General features: G+C 40.5%; 1 protein-coding gene across 1 annotated transcript; it reads right to left on the reverse strand.

Moving 5' to 3' along the window:
- Nucleotides 1-4871: 4871 nt before the first annotated feature.
- Nucleotides 4872-6989, reverse strand: LOC122772001 (small EDRK-rich factor 2-like). Its single transcript, XM_044029614.1, has 3 exons — nt 6851-6989; nt 5844-5946; nt 4872-5314 (listed from the first exon to the last, which is right to left on the reverse strand). The coding sequence occupies exons 1-3, from the start codon at nt 6855-6857 to the stop codon at nt 5227-5229; spliced, it is 198 nt and encodes a 65-aa protein (XP_043885549.1). The 5' UTR covers nt 6858-6989; the 3' UTR covers nt 4872-5226.
- Nucleotides 6990-20966: the final 13977 nt, after the last annotated feature.

Below are 20966 nucleotides of genomic sequence, written 5' to 3' on the forward strand. Positions count from 1 at the left end.
TTATGAGGAGGAGTTGGCTTGGTAAAGGCTTGGTTTCTTGGAAACATGATATGCAAAGTTTCGTACTTACAGATTTGGTTTGTCTGATTTTCTTATTTTACTGATTAGCATGGTATTATCATGGTAAATGTGTGTCACAGAACTCTCTCTCTCTCCTCTTTCACGGACTTTATGGAGTGATTCAGTGGATCTGAATGTACGCAATGCATCCACAGTCAAGTACCAGAAAGAGCACACAAGTTAAAAATTAAAAAAGAAATTAAGATTAAATAAAAATAGCACAAAGCCCAAATTATTTGCATGTTTGATATTTATTCATTGTAATAGAATAATGACATTAACACTGACATTAAGGTTAACGCAAGCAGACAATCAAGCCTGGGATCATGCTTGCATCATGATGCGTAACTACAAATCAACATGTAGACACGTAACACTGAGACAGAGGTCAGCAGTCAGCTCTTCCCTCACAGACAGAACATGTACAGTAAGTGAAAGCTCTGACGATCACGTGGACAGCATGGAGTGAAACAAAATCATTCAGTGTCACATTATCTGCCCTTGTCTGTCTCTTTTTCCCCTTTTTGTTTGAATCCCACTGAACCTCAGTCTCTTTTGAAGCCCTGTGACAGATCCCATTTACTTTCAGCACCAGTCGCTCATCTGCTGTCACCGAACATTTGGTGAAGAGCAAAGACGGGTAATTTGCTAATTCATTATTAACAAATCACTGCGCCGTGAATGGTGCCTTTTGTTTGCCATCAGCCTTGGAAACAATTACGTTCACCTTGCGTTTGCACTGTGATTGCATTGGCATATTGCACGGCAACGGTTCGCTGATGGTGAAATTGAAAAACTGATTTACGTTTCACAGTCAAGGAAAGGAAATCAGTCTTAGGTCACACACAATCCCATCTTTCTTTAAAACTGGTTCACACATTGTTGCACAGATGATGAACTCGACTCTCCTTTTGTTTTTTTACGTTGATCCAAAAATAGAATTGGAACGTGTTGCCTTTTATCACTTTGGCTCGGTGATGATCTCATGGACTGTTGCAGTGTTTCCGTGAACACTCAACACAAGCTCGCGCTCATCTATGAAGTCTGACTTGTAAAAAGAAATACCAGTTAAAATTACAGGGGGATAATGTTGTTTGATTAGTAACTTCCTGTCACCTTTTACAAGCATATGTCCTACAATGCCTTCTCTAAAGTGCTTAAGATTCTGATAATGCAAGCTTTTTACCACCTGACTGTTGAACGTGTAAATGTATTATTGTTTTTAATCTTTAATTAATTTCCCCCAACATCTCAGAGGCCAAATTATTTATCTCCATAGATCATTTATCTACTTTTCACGAGGACAGATAGACACAAACAACACTTTCTACAAAAACACTTGCCCTTCTGGAGCCCAGGTGACTTTTTTCAGAGAAATACTAACAGTACAGTGTTGACATGATTTTCAGTATTTTTGTTTTGTAGGTCAGTATGTGGTGTGTTGCACAGTTATATTGTTAAATGTTTACAGATGTTCACTTCACGATGTTATAGTATGAAGACATAGCCACTGTGTTAACACCTTGTACACACACAGGCTGTTTTATAGCAGCCACTATTATGTGATATAGTGTCATTGGTTTAAATCAACAGACCTGCACTTTCACAGAAATAACAAAGCAGGAGTCAATCAATTCACTCAGTTCAATCCATTACTTTACTGTCATTGATAACGAGATGTTGCTAATGTGCTAATATTCAAGTCCCATCTTCTGTGTAATAAGATTCGGGGGGAATGTTTATTTCACAGTGGATGTAGTGCTGGAGTGTGGTGTGTGTGTGATGATGGATCAGTAGCTCCTCACTGCCTGAGGATGGAGGCTGTGGGCCAGTATCTGGTGGTTCTGGTGCAGGTGGAACACGTGATGTGCAGGGTGATGCTGATCATGCAGGAGACTGTTGGTCCTGATGATTTTCCCCGCTGTGGGTCAACATTCTACCAAAAGCACAATGGTAGAATTTTAGCACTTTCCTCAGACAGAGGAGACATTGTTGTGCCTACAACTGAGGTGACGTTAGTGTCCCATCCAGGAACTTTGAAAGTTTGTGACTCTCTCCATCACTTTGCTCCCAATGGAGAGTGGAGTCGGGATGGATCGCCCTGTTTTGCGGAAGTTCACGATCATTTCCTTAGTCGTTTTAATGTTATGGGCCAAGTTGTGGTTTCCACACCATGATGCCAGATGCTGTTCTTCACTTCTGTGAGCTGACTTCTGCACGTCACGTCCCTGCTCTTTTCTGTCACTTTAAGACCTAACTATTTTTATTCACTTTCTTTTGAGGGGGTGGTGTCTTTGGCCGGGTTTGTCTGTTCGTCTGTTTTTCTCTGAGCAACATGATTCGGAAAGAAAAGAACAGATTTGGATTAAAATGGGGAAGTAGGTTGTGCATGTGAGGTTGATTTTGATCACCACTGGAGTGTGTTGACAATCTGAGCAGCCTAGATGGAGAATTGCACTCTCTGACTGCTATTTCTAGTTGTGTGTACTTTTCCTTCAAATTCCAATTCTCAAGGTCGTGTGGAACAGTTTGCATCTGCTTATTCATGCAATTATCAAATCAGCAATAATGCTGCAGCAGGGCCACGCATTAAATCAGCCCTGTCAATACATTGTTGAGATGGCTGATGTGGGATTTTCACAAACAACAGCCTCTTTACTCAGAGAAGTGGGGAAACCCACAACTCCATTGGGTAATTACTGCAGATGGAAATGTCTTGTTGATGAGAGAGGTCAGAGGAGAGTGGCCACACTGCTTGGAGCTGACTGAGCGGCTGTGGCACCTCAGTGGTGAGCAGGAAAGCAGGAATTGACGCAGTGAAGAATCAGTGCTGTGCTACAGAAGTAATGGTGTTCCTAATAAAAGGAATTGAGTACATATTTTATAATTCTCTACAGAAAACGGACACGCGTTCATATGCTTTATTAAAAAAAAAACTCTAAATTTAGACCATATTTAGCATTAAATCTAAGCAGCTACTGACGATCATTATCCGCCCTGTCCCCAGTTTCTACTTTGACTCTGAACTATTCATCATTGTGAGCTGCATGGATCCAACACTGTGACAGCTCTGCTTCAACGACGCATCTTTTCTATTGTTCTCATATCTCAACAAACTCGGCAGGGTGAGCATAGCAAGAGATTAAGCCAGTGTGAAATGAATTAGATGAGCTGACTTCAGCTTTTCTCTACATTGTGAATCTCTCATTGCCACTGAGCGCAACTCTCTCTGCTTTAAGAAAAACCACCAGCCAGAATTGACAGAAGATACTGTCTGTTCAGTGTATTGTCTGCATGTAAGTGAGCTGTAGACAGAGTACCATAGATCATAACAAATAAGGTTTGAATTTTCCAACATTTAAGCAACCTGCTGATGCTGCTTTTGCTCCTCATAGCTCACAGTCTTGCATTCTGAGATGGACTAAAGTCAATCTGGTTACTGAATTATACGCTCTGTAATCAGATGACACACATGAAACTGGGTTTCAGTCAGTAGACACACAGACTTTAGCAATAAATAGGCAGAACTGTAGCCTCCCAGGTGTTTAAACATGGTCAAATGTCAGCATGATGGTAGATGACACACATGCAACTAGGTGTTTGACTGATTTCACAATTAAATGTTCTTCAAACTCAGGCCTTCTTACCATGTGTCTAAAACAAATGCAGCTCACACTACACCATGACCAATTTAGTTAAACGCAATATGCTGCATTAAGAAAAGAGAAAAATGCCTTGGTGTATAATGCCACCTAGTGGTCGGTAAGTTACAAAAGCCTTATATTGTTATTGCCTGCTGTTATTTCCAGTGTTAGACAACACAGGCGTCACAGAGATAGTTTATAGACCATAAGTTACGTGGGCCCAACATTATCTGGTGTTATTGGTGACTACTATTATTATCAACACTATTATTACTAATCAGAGTTGCCATGTGCCGTGATGAACAGCATGCTAACATTTAAATAGTATTGCTGAATGAATAAATGTCCCTGTATGACACTTGTAATACATGTCTTTGAAGCAGAGTTGTAGCACCATCATCATAAATTAAGAAAATTACATTAAATTACATTGGCATGAATCATAGTTCTAGTGCTGTCTCGCAGCTATTTGTCAAATTTCTATTTTCATTTTTACAGGAAAACACATTTTTGAAGTAATATATTCAGCCATAAGCAAGATACTGCATGTATTGCAACTGCAATAGAAAAATGATTGGGAATGGCAGCAATATTCAAATGCCATCACCTGACTGTTGTGTATTCTTGTATCACCCGTCTCTTACATGAGATATTTGTGAGCATCTTTGTGTACTTGTGTGTTCAAGGTCCTGACAATGCATTTGATTTAACAGAAGCTGGCTGCCAGGTTATAAATTGGACACTAAATTGATCATAGGCATGAGTGTAAGAGTGTATGGTTGTTTGTTTCTATGTGGCCCTGTGACGGACTGGCTATCTGTCCAGGTTGTAGCCCTGTCAGCCCCCCCGCACCCCTCATGTGGAGGATAAAGCGGTAGAAGATGGATTCCTCTAAAGTATTTGTTCTAGATTCAGAGGTGACATATCAATATGCACGTAGCCAAGAAATGCCATTTATAGGATGCAATATAACTAACATACAAATGTATCTCTTAATTGTAACAAATATTGCTTATTGACAATGTTGACCCAAGTTATCCAAATACCAGTGCTCATTTCCTGACATGACTATTCTGTGCATGAGTAAATATTTGTCTTTCTGTGCTCACAACAGTAATTATATAAGGAAACAAACAAACATTCAGAGTAATTTGAGCAGCCATGAACTAAAAAGATACACTTTATTGGAAACCAACAGGGGACATTTTTATACAAAAATGCACAAGTGGTATGTTGATGCTTTGTGTCAAGAATAGTTCATCTCGCTTCTGCTGCTTATACCACTGATGGTCCTCTGCATGCAGCACCAACATGGGACAACCACTAACTTGCTGAGACATAATTTCACCAAGTAAAATAACAAATCCAACAAGCAATGTCATTTGGCATAGGGAAGAAAGTAGGATCCTAGATTCTTGAGTCTAGACAAAAATGACAGATCCAATCTCATAATTATCAGGAAGAATGTCGAACACGGGATGTTCTTGAAACATTGAGTTGATTAAATCTTCAACGTTGTTCTTTACTTGGACTTTGTGCTTCCTCCTTGTTCCTTCCCATCTCCATCTCCATTCGCCTTTTTCTGCTTCTGTTGCATTATCTCAGCATCCCTAGAGGAATTTCAGGAACATGGGAGAGGATACACTATGTAAGTACAGATTCAACAACACCAGGAATTATTTAACCACAACAGATTCCTTTAAGTATGATTCTCCTCTTCACACGTTGTTAGAAAATAGTGGCTGGAACAGTGGTGGACAGATTTGTACACGACAAATGAAGGTTTTTCTCCTGTCATGTGTTCAGGATTTTTTTAAGTGTGTGTGTAAGAGATGGCTCAATAATGCACTGGAGCCATAATACCTCCTACCTCAATGCAAAAACACACAACATCTCTGCCACTAAAGTTCATATAGATGACAAAATGAAGTACGTAGAGAAGAACAGTTTTCCTGTGGGAAACTTTAGATGGACTAAATAAAAACAATTGGCTTAGTTTTTTGCGGAAGGCATCGCAACTGCAATTTTGAAAATGCATGGAGTAATACAGGCTAGAGCCATGCATGCAGATTATCCAGTGAAAAGTATCGTCGTAACAATGGTACATGATCACGTCTATGTGTGGAACATGCTGCCCACCTCTGCTTCCGTGCTGCAGCAGACAGCCCATCATCACCCCTCTTGCCTTTATCAGTATTCTTCTTAGCATTCTTCAGGCGTGCAAGCTCCCGCTGATTTCCTCCTGCAAGTGCAACAAAAAGTTGTTTGAATAAAGGACATCAACAAGCAATACACTAAACCACATGCTACAAACACATCAAAGGATCTTTACCGTCAAACAGGTGGCATGAAACATGTTTACAATAATTGTGATTCATATCATTGTCTTAATTGTAAACATTTACTTAAGAGAGATGTTTTTCACGTCACGTCATAAAATGAGAAAAAAAAACAACCTATTATTACTACAAAAAGGTACAAAACGTAATGCTGCACAAAATCACATCAAAATAATCACTCCACGTGACATATACTAATACTATTATCGGGTGCAGCTGTGTGATGGTATGAGAGGAGACGACGTGGCAGGGAGGCGCTGTGGAGCAGCACCGTGTCCACGACAATAACACGGGGTGGGGGGTTTGTAGCAGAACGTCCTACACCGTGGCGTGTCGCAACAGTCGGGTAAGCGTGAACAAACAACCGACGTGAGGCCAAATTTGCGAGGAAAACAGTGAGAAACGGTGATAATTTGACCAGCCCGCGCGCCACACACGACAGCGGGGAGTCTCCGCTCATCACTAGGCCGAGGCTCAGACTATCGGCTGGAACACAAACAACCCTGCTCTCCGTCGACCATGACGAATACACAAGAAGCGCGTGACACAGCACACGTACACACACGCGCGAGTCACTTCTTTTTTTTACTGTGACAGAAGCCACCAATGGCTGCTCTGCGAGTTGTTTACCAACCACAACAACGCTGGCGCAGGAGACAAATAACAATACGTCGGGCTCAGCAGATAGACATGACCCGTAACTACCAGTGTCTACGGTTCTAGGGCGGCAGAAGTGACGACCAAGGACGACATGCGATCGCACAGAGTACATGACGTCAAACAGTTGGAATATACGTCGATACCCACTGGTCATTTTTAGTTATCGCCGCTCCTTTCGCTCAACAATCCAGATATGCTCAGCCAAAGGGCCGCTGGCTCCCGACGTCGCTCTAGTCACTGCCGTTTCTGCCTTCCTTGTTTGCGCCTCACTGTGGCTGCTTCAAGTCCACGCGAGATGTCCGCACGAGATCCAGAACATTCCGTCTCCCCTGGTTCCTACTGCGCATGCACAAGAGCAGGCTCTCTTTATACAGATGAACACAATTAATCATAATAATACGAAGAAGAATACTAGCACTCAGGCTTTATGTTTGATTATTTAAAATTCTATTTTATTATTGTGTAGAGCAGGGGTGTCAAACATACGGCCCGGGGGCCAGAACCGGCCCGCCAGAGGATCCAATCTGGCCCACAGGATGAATTTGTTAACGATTACAATCTAAATCTCTTCCAGATACCTGTGACTAAATGTTTGTGCCTTTTTAGATCCAGTGTGATGTGTAAATAGCACATTTAGGCACGATATTGTTGAAATTGCACTTATATTTCTCAAGAAATTTCATGTTTTGTAAAAATACCCTTCATTAAATGTAAAACAAAGGAGAGAAAAAAAGCAAGACGTTCTTGTTGTTCATAGGTTATTATGCTATTATTTTACTATTTTTACTGGTCCGGCCCACTTGAGATCAAATTGTGCTGTATGTGGCCCCTGAACAAAAATTAGTTTGACACTCACTGTTGTAGAGTGTGTCAAGAATATCTATATTTTTAAATTAAAGAGTCCCCCATACATGTTTGATATACAAAATATTCGAAAAAAACATTTTTAAAACTTCATTTAAAAGTCACTCCAGAATATTATTTAATCTCAGGGCAATTGCATTTGTATTGTTCTGTTGACATATTATGCAAAATCAACTTTTTAATCATTTTAATACTTATATTTGGGACTCTGGAGGCCCTACCTGTTGCCAAAGTGTGGAAAAATTATACTCAGTGCTTTTTCCGTGGTCCCCCTTAGTGTAAGTATAGGCGATAAAACACACGATGTTGAATTCCCTGTGCTTATGATGGCAGCATGCGCATTTCACCGCGAATGTTATGACCCCACCAGTAAGTTTACTTTGAGAGCTCCACCTTAGCTCCACCTTGTCCCTGCGAGAGTGCAGGCGAGGGAGGAAGAGCGGTATTATGTCAACGCAGAGGGACAAGTGTGCTGTTGGTGGCTGCACAGTGGAGCACAGTGTTTTACAGAGGATTTTATATATGAAGCTAATGTGCCGGATAAAGTCAGCAAACGTGTGTTTGTGTGTTCGCACCACTTCGCATAAGACTGCGGCCTTTAAAAATGTGTGTGTTTGTACATCTGTGAAATACGGTCGCTGACTAAATACGGCGACCGCATTTCACAGATGTACAAACACACACATTTTTAAAGGCGACATAGAATGCTTGTATCACACATATATGTTAGTTATGGAGGTCTACTTACATATATTAACTTGTTTTCATGGTTAAAAACCTCCTAATCGCTGCAAACGAGCCGATCAAAATATCTCCTCACTGACGCTCTCGTCAGCCGCGCTGTTTCAGACCAAAACCACACCCCTAGAATGTGGACTGTGTTGTGATTGGCCAGCCAACGAGAGCTTTCCCACTGTCCTGTGATTGGCCAGGTACCTGGAAGTGACGTAATAGATAGGCCAGCTCTCAGATACACAGCTCCCCCTCTGGCACGGTGGATGCTCTGCATCTCAGCAGCTACAAGGAGAGTAGTTCTCCTTCTTCTGCGGTTGAATGTACGCAACCGGATGTGCCCGGACTAGTGCCCGCACCGGGAGGCGCTACGGTGGTGAGAGGAGTGGTGAGGAGTGGTGAGGATTTCTGATGACGACATCAACATACGGAAGTGCCGATCCGCTTCGCAGAGCCCAGGAAAACAATACAACACTATTTTCTCAGCAGTGGCTGAACTGTTTGTTCTGAAACTTTAGGGTTTCATAAACAAGGTAATGACGCAGATACACGCACAAAGGCAGCATTAATTGGAGCTTCCGGTCTATGTGGGCTTTAAGAAAAGGTCAAATAGAGCTCATAACTGACCATTCTGAAATATTTGTTCAGTACGCCCTCCATGACCGGAGCACAGACTCAGTCACATACATTTTAACTGATTTACAGTTCGGCAGCATTTGGCCCGATCCTTGTGTCGGACGTCTCTTCCTGTGACGGCACTCTCACTGTTTTCCGCACACACTGACATGTTGATATTGTCAGAGAACTAGTGGAGGGAGGGGGAGAGGAATGGAGCGGAGGGAACAGGAGCTGAGCGAGTGAGCGCTGTAAAGAGGACAAACCCCCTGGAAGAAGTGGGTGTGTGTTTGCCTGTGTCTCATTTGCATATAAAGGCACCATGCTCAAAACCGAGCGTTCTGAAAGAGGCAGGTTTAGCAGGGTTATTGAACTGCTATGGTGCTTCATCCTTATGGTATTTTGACCAAAGCATGTCACAGACATGTTCATTAGGACACCAGGGAACTATTTTAACTTGGAGAAATATGGTAAAATATGTCTCCTTTAAATTTGGTCATTTAGAGGCAGTAAGCCAAAAGTGCCAGCAGGTGGCAGCGATGCTAAAGTAAATTTGGAATGAATGCAAGACTACATGCCTGTGGACTGCAAGGGAATTCACTATGTACTGCCATTATTGATATAAAGTAAAGTGAATAATGTTTCTTTCATGCTAACAATTACAATGACAGGCAGTGAGTCTAGTGAACAGGTTTGAATGTGTATCATGACACAAGACAGACTTCTATGTCACACAAGATGGTCACATCATCATATCATGATCGCCCAGATAATATTGAATTATTTCTCTGCCTCAGTCTAAAAATGTAAAATGGAATATTCTTCATATAAAGTTTTATTTCTGTTCTGGAAAAGTAAACATGGAGTTTTTGATGAGTGACTTTTATTGCCCATCTGGTTAAACGGGCTCGATGATGTCTGATTCATGTCTGCCAAACACTGAACTTGTACCTCTGCACACAGACTAACAGACAGACAGAGGACAAGCATTCAGTTGGACATTCATGTGCCTGTGGACATGTCCCAGTCAAACTAGTGCACGTGAGTGTTTTTTGTTTTTTTTTTTCAAGAGAAATTGTCTGAAAACGATTTAATAAAAAGGTCAAGTTTGGTTAAAACAAGCTAGTTACTTTAATGAAGTAAACATTTAATTGTTGATTCAAAAGGGAGCTAGTAACATAAAGTTGACTCTGGCAAGAGGGATTAAAATCTTAAACTCTGGACTGGGTTGGGTTTCTTGCTGAAAGTTGAATACTGTATTTTAAGGACATAATTACTGTTTGAATACAATAAGCCACCAGACTGCTGCTGCAGTTGTCTAGCAAACAGTCTATTTGGGGCTAGAATAAGATCACTTTTTCAATTTGATTATGTGCTCTAAGTTTGTTCTGGTCTCTCAATTATTCTTTGCTGAATGTTCAGCTAAAAACTGATAAAAGTCAAATCTAATTTTTATCCTGGTCATATTTTTCATTCAAGACTTGAGGCCAAAACCTTCATAGGGTTTTTACAGTGAGCACTCTATTTACAAATACCCTTATGACCAATGGCCGTACATATATGGAGACAGAAAATAAATGTGTTCATTGAGTAATATCTCTAATGTAATGGCATTATCCAATCCATTTTATATTCAGAACACACTATTAAAGACAACATACTTCGCAAGTTAAGTTAAGTAGCACTGAAATCCCTAAAGATATAAAAAAGAACAAAAAACAAGCATCATATAAAAAGTATAAAAAGAAATAAGATACAAATCAAATACTCAACAACATTTAAGCAATCAGCAACATCTCACATTGTATGTTAATGCCAAGTGTCACCTGGTTGTGACATCACCCATAAGAGTCTGAAATACCCCTTTAAGGCACCATCACCATATTAGTGTTTTGCAACCAGCAGTTCAGACTTCAACCAGGCTCCTATTGGATGATAGCAGCTGTCAATCATACTGGTGTATAGTTTATCCTCTAAATGGGAAAATAATTTACAAAACTGACATTATGGTATTATATTGCTGAAGACCTGAAACTAAAGATTGAGATTGAGAGCTGCTCAGGAAAATGTTTACTCACATGAGAATTAGGCTTATTTTCCTATTGACTTCCCTTCAGACAGACTCTGCTTATTATGTGTAGAGTTTGGGAGACGCACAATTGCAAATGCCCAATTCTCTCTGAGTTTCAATCTTGTTGCTGGGACACATAAGAGCTGCTGCATGAGAGACCGCAAAGGAATATTAAGTTAAAATATGAGAGGTAGTGTGGACCAAGGCTATTAGGGAGTTATAGGCAAACAGAAGGATTTTTGAAATTGATTCAAAAGCACATTGGACCATAGTAGTTGATAATAAACCAGTTTACTGGAGGAGGGAGGAGGAACATTGACAAGGCCAATGAGAGAGAGAGGGCAAAGTACACTGAATTAATAGAAGATTGACAAAGCAATGGATAGCGAGCAAATCGTGACCTCACTGGCCAATGCCATGAAGTTGATTATATTACCCATAAGTATGTTTGTTCATCCATCTATCTTCTACTCCTTTCCTCCAACATGAGGGTCGCAGGGGGGTGGGCCTGGTGCCAATCCCAGCTGGCATAGACAGGGTCCACCCTGGACAGATCACCGTCCATCACAGGGCCACATAGAGACAAACAACCATTCACTCCCACACTGTGTGTCCTTGGGCCCAAATCTACATGTCTTTGAACTGTGGAAGGAAACTGGAGAACGCAGGGAAAACCCACGCACACACGGGGAGAACATGCAAATATGCAAAGGCCCTTGTTCCGATCGGGTCGTGAACCCGGTCTTCTTGCTGCAAAGGCAAGTGTGCTAACTACTACACATTATTGTGTTTGTGTTTGTGTATAATCATTAAGAATCATTTGGCTTTCAGAGAGTTATAGTCAGAGGTGGAAAGAGTACTGAAATAAACTAAGTATGTAAAAGTACTACTATTTTGCTAACATTTTACTTAAGTACAAGTAAAAGTACTGGTCTAAAAATTTACTCAAGTTAAAGTATAAAAGTAGCTTGTTTAAAATGTACTCAGAGTACATGAATTGTTTTTAATTAAAAACAAACCTTTACAAATTAAAGTGCTGACAAAGTAAAATGGGTCAAAATGGGTCAAGGTCACAAATGCTTTAACTTTCTCGTTCACTCAGGGACCTTTTTCTTTATTGAAATATGTGAATACAGACAAAACACAACAAAATAAAAGCATTCACAAAAATAGTCTAGAATAGTATACATAACAAAAAGTACGTATTATAGTATTTTACAAGGAAAACACCTATTTAAATTTAAATCTTTGTAAGGTTTTGACAACTTTTTTATACTCAAGGACGTTAATTAGCGCCAATTCACTGCCAAAGTATCCGGAGGGTGAATTTTTTTCACTCAGTAACGGATGTGAGTTAAAACATAGTACAGTGCTTCCAACATAACATACTTATGTAAAAGTAAAATTACAAATTTTAAGCACACAAAAAAACCTACTCAATTAAAGTAACGCAAGTGAATGTAATGCATTACTTTCCAATACACCTACTTAAGGTAACAGACTTGCTTTACAGAGGCTGTCATCTTCAACCAACAGCAGCAAGTCCAGTCGCCTACAGCTAGCTACTAAAAAATTATACAGTTTCACAGTTAGATGTTGCTACTTGAAACATTGGGAACATGAAAGTCAGATATCATGGCAATTTATCCAGCAGTTGTTGAGAAATCTGCTGGACCAACCTACAGACGTTGAGTTGACTCTTTCACCATATTAAAATCTTTCATAGCTCTGGACACAAAGGAAACATTCCATTTTATATCCTGGGACTGACGTGCTTTGTGTGTGACGTACAGATTAAGAAACTGAGATTTTCATGTCAGGCACTGCCATCGGGAGATTAAGTGTATAAACAGCCACGTCTTCTTTGTGCCACATGTGTGCTGGAGCACGAACACTTAAACAGTGTGTGTCGAACAGTGTGTCAAACACTGTGGTCAGTTTATTGGCCTGGTGGCGACACAGAGCAGCCTTGGATGTCTGACTCTGACTTGTTTTTGCCCCCACAGCTGCTTTCAGTCGCAGCATCCTGCGTAAAGCAAACTATTTCTGTCTCGCAGTGCAATTATCACCACCTGGCAATTCTGACAATGTTGACTGTTTTCCAAAGTCTCTAAATGTTGGTGCTGAGCTCAGTAGCTCCTTGTGTAGTCTCTTGTCAATCTACTTTAGTTTTATAGTTGGTGTTACCCTTATGTTTTCATGGACCACATGTAAGGAAGAAAACAAATATGTACTCGATGGTATTGGATAGTCATATGATATTAAAGGTACTTTTTCAAAAAGTGTATAGCCACTCCCTGTTGTCTTTGATTGTGCCTCGGCTATACCCTACTTAGAGCAGTCTTTGCTTGCACTGATCATGAAGCGGCAAACCACTGATGTGTGCAGCATAAACTTGATGTGGCAAGCTGGATAGCACATTCCTCTCTGTCTCATATTTCACCACTGTCGTCCATCATGCTGCCAGAGTCCTCCCCGCTGTCGTGAATGAGTGATGGGACTTTGCCGATACCATCTTCTGCGTCGCCCCTCGTGTCTCTCGTGCCCAGATTGTTGGAGCTAATTTTGACACAAGTCTATGAAATTATGATGTTGTTCGCGCTTTATTGCAAACTACTGTGCATGTGTGTTTTGTCTTTTCTTTCTTCTCTTCTCACATGCATTATGTACCGAGTCAGTGTGTTACCATACTTAAAGATATCGCCTTGATATCAAATGTTTTGTACTCGTACTGTCGATTTTGGGAAAATGTGTGATGAAGTATAACCTGCCGATTAAACCACAACATGATTCCAGTAAGCACAAAAATATATTTTACCTAACAACAAAGGAAATGCTGAGTCGGTGTGAGCCTCAGGGCCACCGTACCTTCCTGTACAGAATATGATGATTTCTGTAAAATACTGATTTGCTTCACAATTCAAAGTGACAATTGTTTTTGACTTTTGGGAGATATTTTAGAGTTTAGTGTACCTAATCCAGTGATGTTAGCATAGCAACATGCTCACAGTGACAATGTGAATATTTGGTCAAATGTGTTCACCATTCAGTGATGTCATGCCAAGGCAGAGAATTATCTTACAGATGTCTTATCCATTCTTATCCAAAATGAACGCTGACATATTCCAGGATTTTCATTCCTTTAATTCAAGGTCATGGACCACATGATGGTGTGCTGGTTAGCACTGTCACCTCACAACAAGAAAGACATTGGTTCGATTCTCCCCAGCTGTGCACTCTTTTCACACGAGAATCTAAATTGGCCGTAGACCCAAATGTGAGTGTGGATGGTGATTTGTCTCTGTATGTCGGCCCTGTGACAGACTGGTGACCTGTCCAGTTTGTTTCTTGCCTTTTGCCTGACGTCAGCTGCGATTGGCTCCAAAGAAACAAGTGGTCGATGAATGAATGAATGAAAGAAGATGGGGCCGTGAATGTTGAATTGTGATTTTGCACCTTCCTTGCAGACAAATGGAATCTGTCACAGTTTTTCATCTTGGCCTAAGAAAAACAGCTGTATTACATCTCACATCGAGAAAAACAGAAGTGCAGCTCTCATGAGTGTCACCATGCAGTGATTCATTTCACTTGCACCATCGTCCGCCTCTGCACTGTACATAAAGCTTTAGCAGTGTAAACACACTTTGCACTTTGTTTTCTTCTCTTTCTTGTAAAATCTTACGTGAAAACATCCTGTTACTCGTGTTAAATGATTTATTCAAATAAGATTGTTACGTTTATTGCACTGATTTAACATGCAGAAAAAAAAAACCCCCTCTGTCACTCTTCAGTCCCTCCTCACCCCCCTCCCCCCTTAATCGTTTCTATTGGACCATTGTTTCACCAGATGTCTAACCACTGAGCCTGAGAGGAACTATTCCACTGGATCAAACGTTGTTTGGGGACACATGAGGACACGTGAGCATCAAGGTAATTTCTCCTGTAGACCAGACTTTGCACTGGTATACTGTCCACCAGCAGGGGAGGAGATTATGGGTTGAATTTCCCAGAGAGGAGCATGAGTGTACAGTGTGTATTTTTTACATTGAAACAAAAATGTAAAAGATACCCATTCAGATAATACGTTTTAAACAAGAACTTGCTCCTCTGCTAATACAAATATGAATTCAAATACAATTTTCCCAGAAGACAGACTCTAAAAGTAGCATCCCAGATGTGTTAGTTTCCTCCATGGCAACTTGGCTTTACTGGGCCTCAATTAGCTGAGTGTCAGGACACATGGGAACCTCTTACCCGTCTTGAGACAAGGCTCCCAGGACCAGAGCAGAGGGGGGTTAATACGAGAGACTGCACAGTAAAGCCCATTAACACCTGGATACAAATATTATGAAGAGTGCAGGATGATCTTTGCTGCTGTTCCCAGGGCTCTTCAGCCATAAACGCCTGTGCGATGTGGATAATGATAAATACTTAACGCTGTTTCTGTTGTGAGCGTTGATTGTTTCGTGCCGTCATTTTGAAGCTGAATCCTACAAGACTAAAAGCACAACATAACGTTTAATTACTTATCTTTAATGAATCCACAGTTTAATGTATCCTGATGTAGATTTTAGTGATGCTAGATTCACAGGTCACTGTGTTAACCTGCTGCATCAAAATGTTGTTCAATGGACAAATGCCCTCAAGGTCAATTGATAAAAAAAAAGTTTTATACCAGCTCCCAATTACCTAGTCCTGTTTCACTGGCAGGTGCCACCAACTATATAGTAATAATATATTATACTTCTAATCAGAAAGTGTCCAGTTTTACTAATTATGCAGTGAAAACAAAGATACCAACCATGCCAACACTACTGAGATTTTTCTATAACAGGAATGCAGCAGAATGGTACTGGAGTGATTTGAAATAGTGATAAGGATGAGAGATTTAAAGAATGTATTTCAATACATAATGAATCTATGTCTCACTTCTGTGTCTCACGACTGAAATGTTTTTTTATGCCATGCTTGAACCCATGCAGGCATTAAGGCTCTGGTGTAATGTGGATTTAGTTTTTAGGTCAGGACAACACACAGCAGCTCCTGTGTTGTCTATTTTCTCGAGTGGAGTGGAAAGATCGGCCACACCTGCACCGTCACTGTAAAAGTGGAGACTGTAAAGAGCCTGTGATCTCAGTAAAACACCAAACACCTGGATCTGCTTAGCAACATGCGTGTGTGTGTGTGTGTGTGTGTGCGTGCGTGCGTGAGATACACACAGAGGGAATGAAAAGCTGACTTCTGTCTGATTGTTTTTCTTTGTGGGAAAGTTTTCACCCATCTTCACTTTGAAGACAGTAAAAACAAGGCTCAGATGGGAACATAATCCACAGACTCTGCAGTCACAGTTGACTATTACCAGGTCCAGATGTTTTACTGAAACAAACTTTTGGGAAGCAGGAACAGTCAGGTTGAGCTGAGCCTCTGCACTTTACAGCCCGTGGAATACTTATATTCATTGTATTCATGTGATCGTAACTGGCAGTATGCTGTGCTTTAGGGAGTTTTCATTTTGAGCCACGTTGCCAGTACCTTGAATTGGTTTCTTATGCAAAACAAAGCTGAGGGGAACGTGACGTGTATGCAGAGCAGAAGATAAGGGCTCACCAAGTCTCTCAATATAATTATTTAATTGCATTTCACTCATTCATTCATGTTTGTTGTCTGTGGCAATAACACATCACACTGTACTGTTTCTATAGGAAACGCTGCAGTGTTCAGTTAGAGATTGAGAAACTTAAAAGATACTTGGACCGTTCTATTGCCAACATGCCTTGCAAGTAACATGCAGCCTTGAAATTCCTCCCCTTCTCCCTTTCTTCCTTCCAGTTGCTACCGAATCAATGACCTTCAGAGGATTTGTTTCAGTGAGGTTTTTCATTAAGATATTTATTCATCCAGTATGTTGCAAAGTGATTACTGTAGATGGGTCATTTTGTTTTCTTTTAAAGCAACTGGTAGTTGTTTTTGCCAATTTGTGCCTGAACCAATCTGGTCTTGTCTCTGTTATTTTACACATTAGAGACTTGGCCTCCCATTGTGTAGTTATTTATCTTTCTATTTTGATGCGCCTTCTGCTAAATGTAAATATTTTTTAAACCCTGCACTAAGCGCATGCTCAACATCTTCCTCATGTATTTCTGTAAGAAAGTTACAGTGCCACATACAGGCCTGGCATATGTACTACAGCGTTTATATGTATTAGGCCTTAATTTCCAGTATAGATCTTTATTTTTTGATTCTGCTGCAAGCCCAGTGCTTTCTTACCTCTGCTGATCCTAAGTGCCTGCCTGTGCACAAACCCTTTTTTACCATGTAAACGGCTAATATTGTTTTCCCACTCTGTGTTTGTTTGCGTGTCCTGCTTTTGAGTCAACTTCCTGCTCGAGATGTTACAGGCTGGAGAGGGGTGGATGGATCACAGAAACAAAGGACTGTCACACGAGAGACCAGAGGGTTTCCTGTGTTTACCACCAAAATATCCAATATTGTGGTGCAATATCACTTTTAATGGTACACACCAACCGGATTAAGGCAAATTAAAGAAGATCCTCAGATATATCCATGACCTTTTTTGGCCTGAACTGAAACATGATATTTCTAACCATAACCTTGTGTTTACTGATATTATCATGATGACAAATGTCCTTGTAGCCTACTCCTCCTCGTGGGTCCTGTCCAATTGTTTTTGTTGGTATGTTTAACGTCCTAAAGGGAAATTACTGCGATTTTACTCATCAAAGTTTGTTTACAGGCCTTGGGAGTAAAACTGCACAAAGATGATCAGCCTCAAGTGATTTCACTTGGGTCAGTGTGTGGGAACTGAAGAACACCGGTTTGAAAAGCAAAGGCAAATCTCTGGGTGAGTTGTTAGACAGATCTGGACCTCTGCGGGCCGCTCCTCATCTCTCCCGAAGGCTAGTGGTGTCAGACTACATCAGCTGCTGTAGCAGAAGATATCCAAAAGCTTTAATCGAGGTGTTAAAGGTCGACTCCTCATGTGGCTAGTCACGACACCATGTTTTAACAAAGAGGAGGAATACATGAAATAAAAGAGACAATATCTGGTTTTGATTTTCGAAAAAATACACCAACTCTGCTGTAATGAAGATAAAGTTGACGTTATATACAGGATATGAAGTGTGTGTATTATACATCTGTCATCTAAGGACACATTTTTATTTCAGAAAAGCACAATTTATAATGTTATTTAAACTTGCAGTATCGATTCTTTCCGCAGGTTCACATCAGAGACGAACCTGTGTAGACTCATGATGTTTCACCATGTGCTCTCTTCATTAGACTGTGATGTAACTTAACCCTTGGTGGCAATGCGCTCTGCAGTAAAGACGGGGCACAATTATAAGACAGCAATACAATGCTCTGCTTCTCGCCAGTTGCAGGTGTCCTGAGTCATTGACCACAGGTGTGAAACATCACTCCCAGGGGTCGGTCTGCATTACTGGTCTCCCGTGCAGCAGATGGCAAACAGCAGACAATGAGTGGATGAGACAGATGAGCCAGATAAAGAAGAGGGAGGGGCTGAAAGTGTTCATCTCCCACTGCTTAGCTGTTAGAAGAGCAACGTCAGACCTACATGCATCAGTGGGAGAGGAGAAGAAGTGTTAAGTATTATTAGTTCAGACATGACCTGTGTGTTTTCTAAGTACATGATATATTGCATTGCAGATAACTGCAATGATCAGAAGAAGGTGGTGTTTTTGTGAGATGACACAGAGATCAGCACCACCTGTTGTGTGTTGACCCAGAGTAAACCCTCCTTTCCTGTACTTTCATTCGGGGCGAAGCTTAGCAATTTAGCTAAATAGGCTTACGTGACGGACTCATCTGCTTTGCAAACCTCTGCCATCACTTGTTGGCTTTCACACCGTTATGCAAACACTTAAGTTGCTCAGATTTGCTGTTGTTTTAGCTTGGTCATATTTTTGGCTTGTGAGACACATGGCTCAATAGAAAACAGGTCGACAGTGTCTACAGAGGGAGTGTAAGCTGCTTGTTGATTCACTGTTTTGGATCTCAACCAATAGACAAAGGAAAGCTGGACAGAGAGTCCAAGACCCTTGTTCAGACCTGGCACTGACGTCTGTCCTGAATCCACAAGTGGACAAAGCTCAGTTCAAGTATAAATGCATGCAATACACCCACTTCCAGTGCCCCATACATTCATTTATTTGTAGCCACCTCTAAAATATTAACTTCACCAATTTGCATTTAGCTTTATATTACTAGAATAGGGGTAGTATTTTTGAAAAATTGTGCTCCCCAACCTCAGTTTCCCCTGAGTTGAGAAATATCTTCATTCTTTTCTTTGTTACGTGCTCACCAGTCACACTTGGTCCTGTTAGCGTAACTGTTAGCAAAGATGGCGGACACTGTACATTCTGAGAATGAGGTTCTGTCCCTCTACGAGTGGGTCTAAAAAGTGCAGAACTAGCGTTGCAGTTTCAAGCCTCAGACCAGGTGTCACTGGTGGGCACGTAACAAAGAAAAGAATGAAGATATTTCCTGACTCGGGGGAAATTGAGACAAATCAGTGAAGTATTCCTTTGACACTGGTTGTTATTTTTCTAATGGTTAAAATCATATTTATTGTTACAGCAGCATTAATTGTTCTTTGATTCATTAGCTGTCACTCATGCTAATACACAGACCTACACACACATGCAAAACCAGGGGCGACAGTGGCTCAGTGGAAGAATGAGTCAACGTTCAACTGGAATGTTGTGGGTTTGATTCCACATGCCTGTGTGTCCTTGGGCAAGACACTTACCCCCACATTGCAGTGTGTGAATCTGTTTGAAAGATGTGCAGTAGAAGTTTTGTTTGTCATTTATATGTTTGCATAAATTGTAGATGTCAGGTTAGATCACAAGTGATTCTCGGAGATGAATCCAGGACACATTTTTATGCCAGATGTGAACAATTGTACTTCTGTACATTTGATATTGTATCACCTAAGACAGGTATTGAAATATTAATAAGTATTACTATATTATTACTTCCTCAAGATAAGAATTTATGCCATCAATTATGTGCCCACTGCTCCACATTGTGGTACTAAGTTGTTCTTGTCTGTTTTAGCCCTTTGGGATGTTCACTTGACATAATGACACCTGATAAAATTAGAACCATAAAAAAATAAATTACTGTGAGTATTCTCAGTGGTCATTTAACTTAGTTGGCTTTTTGCCATTGCCATTGTTTTTTGTCAATGTCTGACGATTTACATTAGTGAACATCATTGTAACAAATGCAATTATATCTTTAAACCTCAACCTTTTTTTATTCTAAGTCATCTCTATAGCAGAATGATCTTTTAAAACTCAGTCTTCGGGTTTTCTAACTTTCCATTGATTCAGTAAATATATATCTACTCACAGTGGAGTTGAAGTTTTAAACTAACCTGTATTTATTTAAACTGGGAGCAAAATGGAGTACCACGAGAAAATGTGGGAAATTATATACTAGCGTTGCCTGCCCCACCGGTGCGCAGTAGGTGCCCTTTTTGTAGTGAAACCCCTGCCCTTCCAAAATGTCTGTGCACATCACTGGTTACCACCATGTAAAAGTGCGACAGTTTGTGGGTTAAAATATGGAAAACCTGAATTACACAATCAGAAAGTGAGAGTGAGTTTGTTTGAGACAAACCAAAATATTAAAATATAATGCTTCAGTACCAGCATTAACTCTGGGCATGAGGGAGGAAGTGTGATGACAACATTTTTATTCATGTGCCAAATATAACATTTACAGCATCTACTTGAAGGTCCATCAGTATTCAACCTGTTCTTGGTTAAATCACTTTTGTTGTCAAAGCTTTCTTGGTTTAAGTTATGATGGCTTTTTGTGACGGTATGCGTAATCCTAATTTCAAGTATTTGAATTATCTATTTTGTGTTAATAATGGGTGTATGTACTCCCTTCTCTGGCTAAACACCTCCCATTACCCATTTGAATTTT

Source organism: Solea senegalensis, linkage group LG7 (assembly GCF_019176455.1).
Source record: "Solea senegalensis isolate Sse05_10M linkage group LG7, IFAPA_SoseM_1, whole genome shotgun sequence".
Taxonomy (NCBI): Eukaryota; Metazoa; Chordata; class Actinopteri; order Pleuronectiformes; family Soleidae; genus Solea; species Solea senegalensis.

What these genes read in the sequence shown, in the direction of transcription:
- LOC122772001 (XM_044029614.1), bottom strand. An exon ending in GCTGCAGCACGGAAGCAGAG is followed by an intron (nt 5,315 to 5,843) that starts GTGGGCAGCATG and finishes AAATTCCTCTAG; the next exon opens with GGATGCTGAGATAATGCAAC.